This window comes from Mesitornis unicolor, unplaced genomic scaffold (assembly GCF_000695765.1).
Source record: "Mesitornis unicolor isolate BGI_N332 unplaced genomic scaffold, ASM69576v1 scaffold54227, whole genome shotgun sequence".
Classification (NCBI taxonomy): Eukaryota; Metazoa; Chordata; class Aves; order Mesitornithiformes; family Mesitornithidae; genus Mesitornis; species Mesitornis unicolor.
This window is the reverse complement of record NW_010195445.1, coordinates 39,790-52,289: the sequence shown is the minus strand read 5'-3', so window position 1 is coordinate 52,289 and position 12,500 is coordinate 39,790. Positions and strand designations below refer to the sequence as shown.

The 12,500-nt window shown below is 40.0% G+C and overlaps 1 protein-coding gene across 1 annotated transcript in view; it reads left to right on the top strand.

The window, feature by feature from the left end:
- Positions 1-355: 355 nt before the first annotated feature.
- Positions 356-12,500, top strand: part of LOC104543473 (kalirin) — a gene marked incomplete at both ends in the record, with an annotated part of 37,072 nt that continues 24,927 nt past the window's right edge. Inside the window, 3 exons of the mRNA XM_010188093.1 lie at positions 356-522; positions 6,636-6,755; positions 9,414-9,605. Coding sequence (XP_010186395.1) covers positions 356-522; positions 6,636-6,755; positions 9,414-9,605 — 479 coding nt within the window. The remainder of the gene's footprint in view (positions 523-6,635; positions 6,756-9,413; positions 9,606-12,500) is intronic.

The following is a 12,500-nucleotide window of genomic DNA, read 5'->3' as shown; positions in this document are numbered from 1 at the left end:
TACAGTATGTATATATACTGTAAATTACTAATTGAGGGTTTTCTATCCTGTTTATTTTTTCATTCAACATTCATGCAAGTTTTTGAGCAAGGCTGTGGTTAAATCATGTCCTAGTAGCCAGATGCTGATGGGTGAGATGAGCAATTATCACCAGAGAAACACTACTTTGTAGAAAAATGTAGTGAGGCAGAATAAGAAACTGGGAAAGCCAAATATTGCATGTGAAAGGGTTTAGTGAGAAAGAAATACTCAGAGTTGCAAATCAATGTGTCAGGTGACAAAAAATTTGAATCTTACATTTGGTCAACAGCTGAAATTTCAAGTAAGTGCAATGATCTCTCTCTGCATGTTGCAGGCATTGAGCTGATCTGTGAAAAAGACATTGATCTTGCGACGCAGGTTCAAGAGCTGCTGGAATTCCTTCATGAGAAACAGCACGAGCTGGAGCTTAACGCTGACCAAACTCACAAGAGGTTAGAGCAGTGCCTACAGCTCCGGCACCTACAGGCTGAAGTCAAGCAGGTGAGAGTTTTTAATGTCACTTGAGGGTCTTAAATGGGTTTTCAGCCATTCCATACAATCAAACTGCTAAACCAGCTTCTGGGTACCTTTAGATGGGCAATCATAATCCCCCTTTCCTTAACAGTATTTTGCTGACAGATTGCAGCATAACCCTTTACAAAGAATGAAGTACTCTGTTCCCTTTAATGTGCATATATTTGGCTTTGTGAATAGTTACAGGAAGTCTACACAGAACTGACCCCATAACTTCTCAACTGGAGAATCTGCCTCAAACTCCCTGTGTTCTGGGAATATATTGATTTGATTTGGCACCCAGACTTAAGCAGTTGTGGAGAATTGGCCCCAAACCAAAAAACAGCTGAGCTGTGAGGTCCAAGTATGATATTACAGTAGTTTTGCCTTCTCATTTATTGCTGTACATCTGTTGACCTGCAGGAATCTTTAACATATTCTGGGTGAGATAAAAAGTTGTCTGTGGTCTCTAGATCCTAGGACTTGTTTAGCCATCTTAGTGTTGTTACATTGCCTTTCTTCCAGATTTCATCCTAAAGTAAACAGTGGTGTTCTGCCTTCCTAGGTTTCCTCTGATATTTAATTTGCATGCCTCACATTTCTTTGTTTTCCTTTGCTACAGAGGGTAATGCTACACTTCCTACTTCCTAATCCATAGGTGGCTTTACACTTCAGTGTATGTCTGGATTTCAATGGAATGGTCTTGGTTTCATTAGGAAAACCAGGAACATTTTTCCAGACACCTGGAATATTCAGGTTTCCTTCTTACCAGTACATGGGGAGGGTTGTGTTGTTTATTTTTTCTTTTTTTTTTTTCCAAATACTACAAGGTGTTAATGAAAATGATTTGCTTCTTTGCTTACTAAAATAAAAAAATAGAGTACACTGAATGCTTGGTACGCATGATCATAGTTATTTTTTCTTCAGAAGTGAATATTTAACAATGCTTTATCAGAATTGTTCTATCATTGCTGGCAAAAAAATCCTTCATTCTCAGAGAACTCTCAAGCTAGAAGCTGGCAGCTCCAACACTAGTGCATATGTTTTCTTTCAAATTCCACTTCAGTGTGAATATTTTGCAATCCTAAATGAAAACAGCACAGAACTCTCCTAAATTTTTATTTTGAAAATGTAGTTATTTTGCATTTGTGATAACTGAAGGCCAACTCCTTGTGAAACTCCAGAGCTCATAGAGTGCTTGGTCTTTCATGTGACAAAAAAAAGACACTCTGTGATACTCATAACTACAACCTTAATATGATTATAAAGTGTATCCTTTTTTCCAGGTTTCCAAACTTTCTTATACACAACTTAGCTAAGCTTGGAGTTTTGTGCAGTAGATTTTTGATTAAGTAGAACCATTTTAACTTATGATAGAAAATTGAGAGGAGTCCTGTGTAACACAAATGCTAAAAATGCAGGTTATCAATATCTGACCAAGCATCACTAGCCTGCTCGACCAGGATGAAGTGCCAGTCAGTGCCTGGAGCTGTGCAGTGGCAGTGCAGCACTCTCTGCAGGTACCTGATGTTACTTGCCTCATTATCTGCTGAAACTTAGCTATTTTACAAACCAAAATCTAACCAAAGGATATAGTTTTAGGATTGAACTATCTAATACTTGCTGTGAGAGAAGAACAGCTGCCTTGAATTAGTATTTCCTTAACAGAGCTTGGGACCATCAGAGCCTATAGGACTGGGTGACCTTTCAGCAAACCAATAGTGAAGAATCATTGTATTTGTTCAGCTGAATACCATGGACTTTTTTGCTTATTAACCTATAAATTACCACAGCTGCAGTTTCCCTTTCAAAGAGGCAAGTTGAAATATAGCTGTGCCCTACCTATTTGGTTTCCTGAAGACGGGTCATATTCCCAACCATTTAGTGAAATTGGGAAATATATTGATTTTGGCTTGTAGTTCATCTCCAGTCTGGTCCAGATTTTCTTCATTTTCATTTTAGTGCATCTGAGATGATGGATGAGCTCATTACCAAATTCACTCTTGTGACTCAGTTGAGATGTAGTTGCTGCAGGACACTTACCATAGCTGTGGTTAAGGTCTGCTGACATAGTAAAATTGGTCAAGGCTACTACATGTACACGTGTTTGCATTTTGATATAATGGCTTATGGAAATACAAAGTCTTTTAACTGTCTCTATCTATTTAAGTCTCATTTACCAGGGATTTCTGCTTTGTATCATATGAACCAAGGGATTGAATGCCAAGACAATGAATCGAAGTTTGGGGCCATTAAAGCAGAATGCTTCCAAATGAGATGTTCTATGAACTGCTTTAGAGTGGAAATAGTATAGATCAGTGATTCACAAACTCTTTGTTATTAAGATCCTGGCTAAGACTGATTTCCCCTCATCTGGATCCCACTCATTTCCGATAGAAACAACAGAGCTTGGATTGCTTACGTAAAAGTAATAGAAGAATAGAATTGTGGAGGTCAGTTTAAGAAAACCCAGCTCTCTAATACTGTGCTTGCAGCTATCCCTATCCTCATATTTTATCTTTGTATGTTTTATTTCTTTTTTTAATGTGTTGAACTTGCCCTAATTGACTCCCAGATATCCTCACAGTGTCCCACTACACTTATTTCCCATGTTGTTTTGAACTGTATTCCTTTTTGTGTGCCTGCTATTCATCCACTTCTGCTGTTTGGCATTACATTTGCTTCCAAATGAATATTCCCAAATGTTGATGGGATGTAGCCATTTGAGAGACACTGAATGTATTTGTTTTTTTCCTAGTATAATGTAGCAGAGCTTCTGGAAACCTGATACAGTTTTGAACGTGGCTAGGATTGATAGAAGGTGTCCTTTCTGGTGGTTGTGTCTGTGGTAGCAAGAGCCTCTCAAAGAAGCTGCAAAGGCTTCAGAGATGTAGAAGATTCACTTACATTATTTTGCCTTTTAAACTTAAGTCTTTTTTTCAACATAACTTGATGGGCATCATTAGGAAGACCTTAAGTCTCTTTCAGAAACATTGAGGAAGGCGTTCTGACTAATCCAAACCAGCAGACAGAAACACTGTCACACAGAGCTCTCATTTCTGAAGGAAAGCTGCACAAGAGGTGCCTCACTTGTTATTTTTCCTGTACCATCTGATTCTGTGCTCATTGAAGACGGCAGTTTCAGGGTATGAATTTTAGAAGAATTTGGTACTAATATTTAATTACAGAGGAGCCATATACAGAAGTATATATGGCTCTATGTAGCAGTTTTAAGCAAATTGGAGTCAAAGGTGGGAGTTGTTTCAGAAATGTGGTGGTTGCCTTCTTAGACAACGCACATGTCACAGTGAAATTGTTCTCCAGTGGCAAGTGGCTTTATCGGAGGTGTTATCAATGTATTATTCCTGCTCCGGCAGGGGGACTGGACTGGATGATCTTTTGAGGTCCCTTCCAATCCCTAACGTTCTGTGATTCTGTGATTCTGTGATTTCTGCTTCTCCATTATAAAACAAATAGTGAGGCTTTTTAAGAGAGTCCTTGGAGATTTATTTAACTCCAGAATTGTTTAATCGCTGTTTCTACAAAGTTGATAAAATCTGTAATTTGTAGGAAATGTCTTTTAAGGACATCTTTTGCTGTTGGCCTGGCTGCACATTGCCAAATAATGATGAATCTATTAATACAGGAAATTATCAGAAAAGTGTCCTGGTGCTGTATTAGCAGTTTCTATACATATTGCAATGAAAAGGTATTAAGCACCATATAAGTGGGAGTCAATTTGTGAGCAAGTCTTGTAAACCAGACACAAATATGTAATTGCTTTCTTCGAACCATTTCACAGTCTGTTTCCAAACCAGGGCTGCAATGAAAGGCTCTGCAGATGACTGGGTTTTGCACTTAGGCTTAAGAAACTTTGTGTATGCAACTGAATTTTTTTCTTATTGTATGTAAACACACACACACTAGAGAAGAGGAAAAAATTGTAAGAGAAAAACACTACTATGGAAAAATCTGATGTAATTCCAAGCGAGGCCTTGACATTTGAGCATTAGACTTCTGGAAGTAGATTGGGGTCATTATTTGAGTTCTTTCAGGCAAAATTTGCTAGTGCTTGGGTGCCTATTGGGCCTGAAAGGGGGAGTGCAGGAGCCCCACAGTGAGCTCCTGAACCCACGCTCTGTGGGAAGGTGGGAGAGGTGCAATTTTGGGTGACAGCAGCCTTGGTCAAGAATAGTGGTGTAAGCGTTGCTGACAAGATGTAGTCCATGACAGCCTGACCTGAACTGCTTTACCTGAATATTTTTGAGTCAAGAGAGTTGTACAGAGGAATGCACATGTATCATTAACACTAGAGGAGACTTGGCTGCTTTCAGTTGTACTCAACCTTGTGCCTATTAGCTTTTCACTAATCAATTGCTTTGCTTTAAGACTGAGATTTCCGGTGTTTCTTCTACCATATAGAGACTCAGATATTTCTATGAAATCTGCATCAAAACCTCTGTGGCAGGCTTTGAAACTTTCAGGTCAAATGAAAGCTGTTCCAAAGAGGACCCTGTCATGCCCTGATCATGCTGTTGTAAAAAAAATAAATAAAACAAAGAACAACAAAAAAACCCCCAAACCCAACCAACCAACCAAACTGCTGCATTTTTAGCATACATACTCTATACAATATAAATGGCCCAAGGCAGGATATATCATGGTATGTAAAATGTGAAAGCAGGTCTTGCTTTATGATGTTCTCACTTCAAGTCTTTCCCAGATGCAGTGATTCTCTGGTTAACTTTTGGTACATTGTAGTAGGTAATAATGTAGCTTTCTTGTCTGAGGGATTATATAAAATGCCAGCCAAAAAGATTGCCATATGATAACCTGATTTCTTTTCCTGTAAATCTTTGTTGCATTTCCCACAGGAACAATAACACCTGCTGCTGAAAGAGGGAAAGCTGACAAATGAAATCTTCCACACTGTTGTACTGAGCAGAATGTAATTTTCTACAAATTAGGGTCAGATACCTGTGTACATGGCTCCCCTTTCTTTCTCTTAGGGAAAACTCATTTTCCTGCCCTACAGGGATGGCTATAACTAGGGTGACACATGATGTGGGGATGAAAACCAAACAACAGAAAATCCCTATTTCTTTTAGACAATTTAATGGATCGCTTGGTGAAAATGATGGCACAAAAGGGAAATTACTATGTAGAATATTGCAGCAAAGTCAATTTTGGAGCTTTGTAAATCATGAGCTAAATTTAGGGCAGTGACTGGGCAGTCAGGATTTCTTGTGCATCTGTGAATTGAATTCGGCAACTTTCTGGCTTTATTGGAATAATTTGACACCCACACAGGTAGAAAATAGGCTTTGAGACAACACAGCAAAGAACTTGCACGTGTGTTCTGGGTGCTAATTTCCCAAACGTGTCTTAAAATAGTAGAAAGTGTTGCTGCTTAAATGAATAGATACAGGCTTGATAGGTTAATTATGTATATTTAAGATTTGATTCTGCAGTCATTACAGTGTGGCTTGCATGTCTACAAATAATCTGGATATCCCTGAAGTAAAACATCTTGACTAAATATAAAATGCAAGACCTGGGATTTCTTCCTAGATTTGCACGCAGGTGGAAACTCCAACTGCATCTTAACTTTGTGTCAAATGAAACCAACTGTGTCTTCCTCCTTTTAACCCCTAAGCTCAGACTTAAGAAACACAGGCAAGTGGAGCAGAAAGGAATTGCAAGGTCCATGATTTCAATTGGAAATTTGATAGAGAGATCTCTATGCTTACTTTCAAATCTCCCTCATTAAGCTTTGTGGTTTTGCCCTGGGATATTTGCGTAAAGGGACATTTGTTTTGTGATCAAACCTTGGAAATGAAAGCTGTTTGCTGTCCAAATATCCACGTAAATATTTTGGGAGTGTAATTCTTCAAGCAATAACTTCAACAAAGATCTTTGCCCTCTAAAATTTTATGTCATTAAGTCCTTATCCTAGGATTTTTTTCTGCCCAATGATTCAGCCTGAGACCACACTGGCCAAAGTACCTTTTTGTTAGCCAGGCTGAAGCATTTTCTGGTCAGTGACTACATAAATGTGCGTACTGAAGCAGCCTTTCTATAAGCACATCCTTTCTTTACAGGTGCTTGGCTGGATCCGGAATGGTGAATCGATGCTGAACGCAAGCCTTGTCAATGCAAGCTCCCTCTCTGAAGCTGAGCAACTCCAGCGAGAGCATGAGCAATTTCAGCTGGCCATAGAGGTAACGCGAATAAGTGAACTTTGTTTCTCCTTCCCAGGTGAACATCATACAAATGGCTATCTCAGAGTAAAAACTTTAGGAAAACAACTTGGCGTTAAACTCACAATGTAGCCAGAGGCTAATAGTTAAATAAATTATTTATCATCTGCAGCTAATTCTTCCGCTGCCACGTATCAGCCTTTCCATTCATGAAAGTGGCACTCACACTCCTGATAATTTCTTTGGTAAAAAAATAAAAATAAAATTCACAAAGTGATCTGAAAATGACAAAAGTTTGTGAAGTCAGTTTCTTCCCACATCTGCGATTTGCAGATCATTTCACAGCGTTCATTTATTTATCTTTGTTGCTGGTTAATGCTCTCATATGAAATCTGTGTTTCATTCAACTCGACAGTAGAAGAGACATTCATTCAAACTCACATTCTTAAATAACTTTACTTTTAAGAAGAGGCAAGAGGGGTGATTTTTAATAATTGCCTTCAAAACTGAGCTTTTGCCCCGCTTGCCCTGGAGTAGCACATCTTTGACCTGACCCTTGAAAACTAATTGTGAGTCAATTCGTTTGCCTCACTCATGGGGCCAGGACATGGCAGGAGGAATAGCACCTCCTCTGAGCTGCTTTCCTGTGGATGAGAAGGTAGTGGAGGGCTGTGGACTCTCCTGAGTAGGGCACTACAAGACTCATAGTTAAGCTCAGTATTTATGTATCTTTGTCATTATAAACAAACCCTACACTCACAGGGTGTGCTTGCTCCCATTGTAAGAAAGAGGGGCCACTGCTTTCCCCTGTTCCTGCTTAACATGGGGTATATGCTTCCCAGATTATGCTCTTAACTTTTTACAGAGCAAAGAACAAGTTGGAAAAATCTCTTTCTGTGGTTTATATGTACTTGAAAAAAACCCAAAACTAAATCAAACTTTCAACTATGAAAAAGTATTTCCATAATGGAGATCTGAAGAGATGCCTGAATTAGCAGGAGGAAAGTGTCTTTATGTCTTCTGGTAAACGTTAAATATTTCAATATACATTATAGTGTTCCTAGTAAGTATAGAGTTTAAATCTCAGCTAATGACCTATTTTGATCCTGCTCCACTTACACTAAGGAAGGAGCAGCTGCTGCAGCTTCTAAGAGAAAAGGATGAAGTTTTCTATCAATTCTGTGTGAGCTGGCAGGTACCAAGCTGTGCTGACCACATCTTGGCAGCTGTCACCAGACAGCAGTGGGGAACAAGACATCCACTGGCTGTGTTATCGCAGCTTGCTGCCATTGGGGAAGTGCTTGTATTTGGTGGTAAATGCAAATCTCAGAGGGAGAAGAGGGTTACACCACAGTAAGGGGAAAATAAGTTTTCAAAGGGAGAAAGCACTAGATTAAATATTTAAAGTGTTTAAAGCTCAATATGGGGAAGAGATCAGCAAAGCACACAGGGCAGACTGTTCTCTAAAGGCATTCTAGATGTGGAATTGATTTTCAGTTTAAATCCTTTAAAGTCTATTTAAAACAAGTATTACGACTCTAACATCAGTAAAGCAGCTGGATATTAAATTTAACCAGTTGTTCTTGAACATCTTCCTAAATGTTTCTGCCAAGTATTAATCCTTTTTTTTTTTTTTTTTTTTTGCTGATAGCTTTCTCTACATTGCATTATTCATCAGTGTATTACCAGATGATTTCAAGCTTCTTTCCAGGTTCAAGGATTAGATCATATAAGTATCACATGAGAATTTGTCAGCAGCAGTTACAAATGGGATGCAGAACAGAGGAGTCTTTGGGAGATTTTAGGGCTTCTGTTCAGAAGATTAAAATCAAATATGTGACTAAACCATGCCTGTACACAGTTACTCAGGAGGCTGTGAAGGGCTTGGGGCTATTTTTCTCTCAGGAACCCACAGAGGAAGTTGTAACCACCACTTTGTTACTCTGAGAGGAGCTGGTTTGGTCCTGCCCCTAAAGTGGTTACTGAGTAAACTGGAGAACAGTGGAGAAAATGGCTTGACTTCTCCCCAGTTCTGCCCTTAAAGGTAGCATAGTGTAGCTCTAATGTGAGTGAACTGCATTTCAGAAACGTATCTTGTCGGGGCTGATATTTGTGATATAATTTGTGCCATTTAGTAAGGCATCTTCATGTCTTCTGGAGTTGGTGCTTTGTATCCCACGGACAGGACAATTACACACATGAGTAAAGCAGCAAATGCCAGCAAACTGACTGGCAAGAGTCAAACTAGGGTGATTAGGCCCATAGTTTGCCAACTCTTTGGTGTTTGCTTTTGTATCTGCAAACTGTGTGGGATGCAGTCAGCACTGAGTACAGGCTGGGTGGGAGCTCAGCACAGTGGCTGCCTACACGGAGTTGTCGAAATTGATCCACCAGAAACACCACCCTGGGCAGTAGCTGATCAGTGGAGCTAACCCATCTTAGCCAGTGCTCGCTTGTCCCAAGCTTTAATAATGTGTTACAAATGTGTGTGAATAATTGAAACTAAAATGCTTTGCAGAAAGAAACTGTTAATTGAAGATAACTCTCTCAAATGTTTCACTCTCTCGCATCTCCATGCTCACACCTCGCTCCACCTTTCTACCATATGTCTGGCACATCTGTACAACCTCTCTTTCCTCCCCTCATACACAGTCCCTCTTTCATGCCACTTCCTTACAGAAGACACACCAGAGTGCCCTGCAGGTCCAGCAGAAAGCCGAAGTGTTGCTGCAGGCTGGGCATTACGATGCCGATGCTATCAGAGAGTGTGCTGAAAAGGTGGCCCTGCACTGGCAGCAGCTGATGCTGAAGATGGAGGACAGGCTCAAACTTGTCAATGCCTCGGTGGCCTTCTATAAAACCTCTGAGCAGGTGAGCTGAACAGCGTCGTATCTGTGCCATGGCATATTGCTACAGCCTGGGATTTAGCTCCCAGTGTGTAGTGTGAAGGTCCTGCCTCTCACCAGGATCAGTGGTGCAATCTCTCCACTCTTCCAGGGTATTGAAATGTTCCAAATACCTGCTCTGGTAATACCACTAAGGAGCAGTGCTCATTTTTCTCCCTTCTCCTTGGGTAATCCTAAAAGTGGGAACAATGTGACTTCACTTGAGCCCTGCTTGTCCTTAAATCTGCCTTTTGTCTTTTTACATATGTTTGCATGTCTTCATCCACACATTTTTATTGGGTGCATGTAAACCTTTGTGTCACCTGAATAGGGCCAGTGTTGAGCCCTCAGGTGACTCCCAGCTGGTAAACACCAATGTGAGCACACTCTGCGATGTAGCAGCGCTGGTAGATGTGGATTTTCTACTCTTACCCTGAGCGCAAAGGGTCTTCTGCCAATCCCACAGCGCTGGCAAAATTAACTGAAAGGACACTTGCTCCATCAGCATAGCAGTGCTAAGCCACACATGGAAACCAAAGTTTGAACTAGTCAAAACTGTTTCTCTGACAAGTATTGTAAACTCAAACCAACCAAGGAAAAAAAAACCAGCAGTTTGCAGTAACTTTAATCTTAATGTTTTCAGTGAAGCAATGTGATTCTTGAAGGTATCTTCTTACTTATCCCCTTTCCAATGGGAAGAATTTCTGAAACCCCACCATTTTAGTTTCAGTTTTTCATCATATCAGAGTTTTGAGGAATATAAATCTGCTTTTCCTTGAGAACTGCTTACAATTAATTACTTGTTACTTTGTGAGCAGTACTAGCCAGTGTTTCACTAGCAGTTAAACATCACCACGCTAAAAAAGAAGCCAAGATATGAAGGGATTTCTCTTAAATCTATCTGCAACACAGATAATTACAGCAGTTGACACAACTTTATTTCATTCCAGGTGTCCATGAATTGCAAAACCCATTCCAGTTGGCTGCTGGTATGGTGGGATTATTCATCCCTTGCACAAACAGGTGCCATTTATATCGTAGTCGGTGAGAATTAGTGTCATAGTGTGGATACTTGAATAGCCTTGCCTGGTGTAATTTACTGCAGCCAGGCAGTTTGTGTTAGCATGGACATTGCAGGGACCTGTGGTTTTACACAAAAGGCAGCAGTGATTTCCATTTCCAATTTTCTGTTGTTATCACACAGTTAGTTCCTCAATTAGAGAACCAGACATGGGAAGTTTTTCAGAGCAACTTATAATGAGGCTGTAGATGATTCTCAGGCTGCTTTTTGGTGTTATTTGTTTAATCCATTTTTAAGTTTGTTAAAGATAAATTCATTCCTCATAAGGAAAGTCTTTCACTGTGAAGAGTTTCAAACAGATTTACAGTCCCTCATGCATTCAAAATTGAAATGAATTACTGCTGGTGGAGGATTGTGAGAACTGAAAACCATTAAGGGATTCATTAGTGCTTTAGACAGTCAAATGTGCTGGCCAAAATATGCATAGCCAGTAATTTATCAATTCAGTTTCTCGTCCTCTTTCCAAGTCACAGACAGGCATACTGCAGTGCCCACCAGTTTATTCATCAGTTGTGTTTATTCAGCATATGTTTAAGGCAAAGATTATTCAGTCTTTGAATCCCCATGCACTCACTGTTGCAAGTAGTTTGTCGTCTTCTCTTGGGCTGCACGACTGAACTACAGTCCTTAATGGTCTGCTCCCTGACTGGATGGCAGTGGGTTAAGTAATTTACTACATCGTGAATTCTCCAAGTATCTAGAAAAAGCAGCTAAAAGTGTGGAGAGGCTGTCACAACCAGCCAAACTTTTTCATGCCTGTATTTCCCAAGCATACTGTGTTTTTTATATAACTGGTGGAGCACTGGCTTTCAAATAGCTCAGTTTCTCTCTAACTTCACTGACAGCCCACTTTATATTAATTTCTCTCATTGTCTTAACAGAAAGATGATATTGCATGTGCAGGGACCATCTTTTCTGGAAGGATGTAGTCCAGGCAGTCCATCTACTTTCATTTTTTGAGGTCACCAAAGCCCAATGGAATGCCAAAGCTTTCAAGAAGTAAAATAGAAATGCTTTTCTGTGCCTAGATAACACATGAGGCACTCACTCTCCAGTGAGTGTTTGAGGTTGAATGCTGGTTTGCATCCAAGCAAGAAGATGATTTCAGATTGTCAAATGCATAAGGTCCTTGAACAGCCTGGCAGCAGGATAAGTTAATCAGTTCACCTCAGCTCACCAGTTTTAAAATGGAGTTTGATGTATTCGGAAGTATTGATGGGTGATGCTGGAGTCTCTTCCAGACTATGCTCTTAATCATGTGGGGTCCTCTGATTTATAACTGTTTTCATATAAAAGTTGCAGGAGTGAATGAGAAAAGGAAGAATGTGGTTAGCTGGACCCCAAGCAATAACTGACTGGATCCTGAGTAATCTCAGCAGTGGAGTGTGTAGGAAGAGCCCTCTGGGAAAGAAGAGGAAAGTTCCAAATGTACTGGAAGACTTTTGCAGTTTTTCAGTGTCTGCATAGGCCACTGAGAGTATTCTCAGAATCTGCAATGCAGAAGACTCAGCCTTGTCCGAGGCGACTGCACACACAGTTTTCAGACTCTGTTGGTTTATTTACCTTGTTCCCATTATTCTACCAAGACAGAAGATACTTCTGTAAGCCCTGTACGTTTGAACCACCTGCATCTACCTAGGTTGCAATGCTGATTTAATGTCTATTGCTTTCTATCAGTCTACAAAAGCTGTATGGGGAGCAACTAATATGCAGCTGAAGAGAATTAGTTCCAGGTTCAGACTTTGTTTCAGGAAAGTATTTAAGCATGTGTTTTTCTTTAAGTATGTGCTAAGTCCCTTG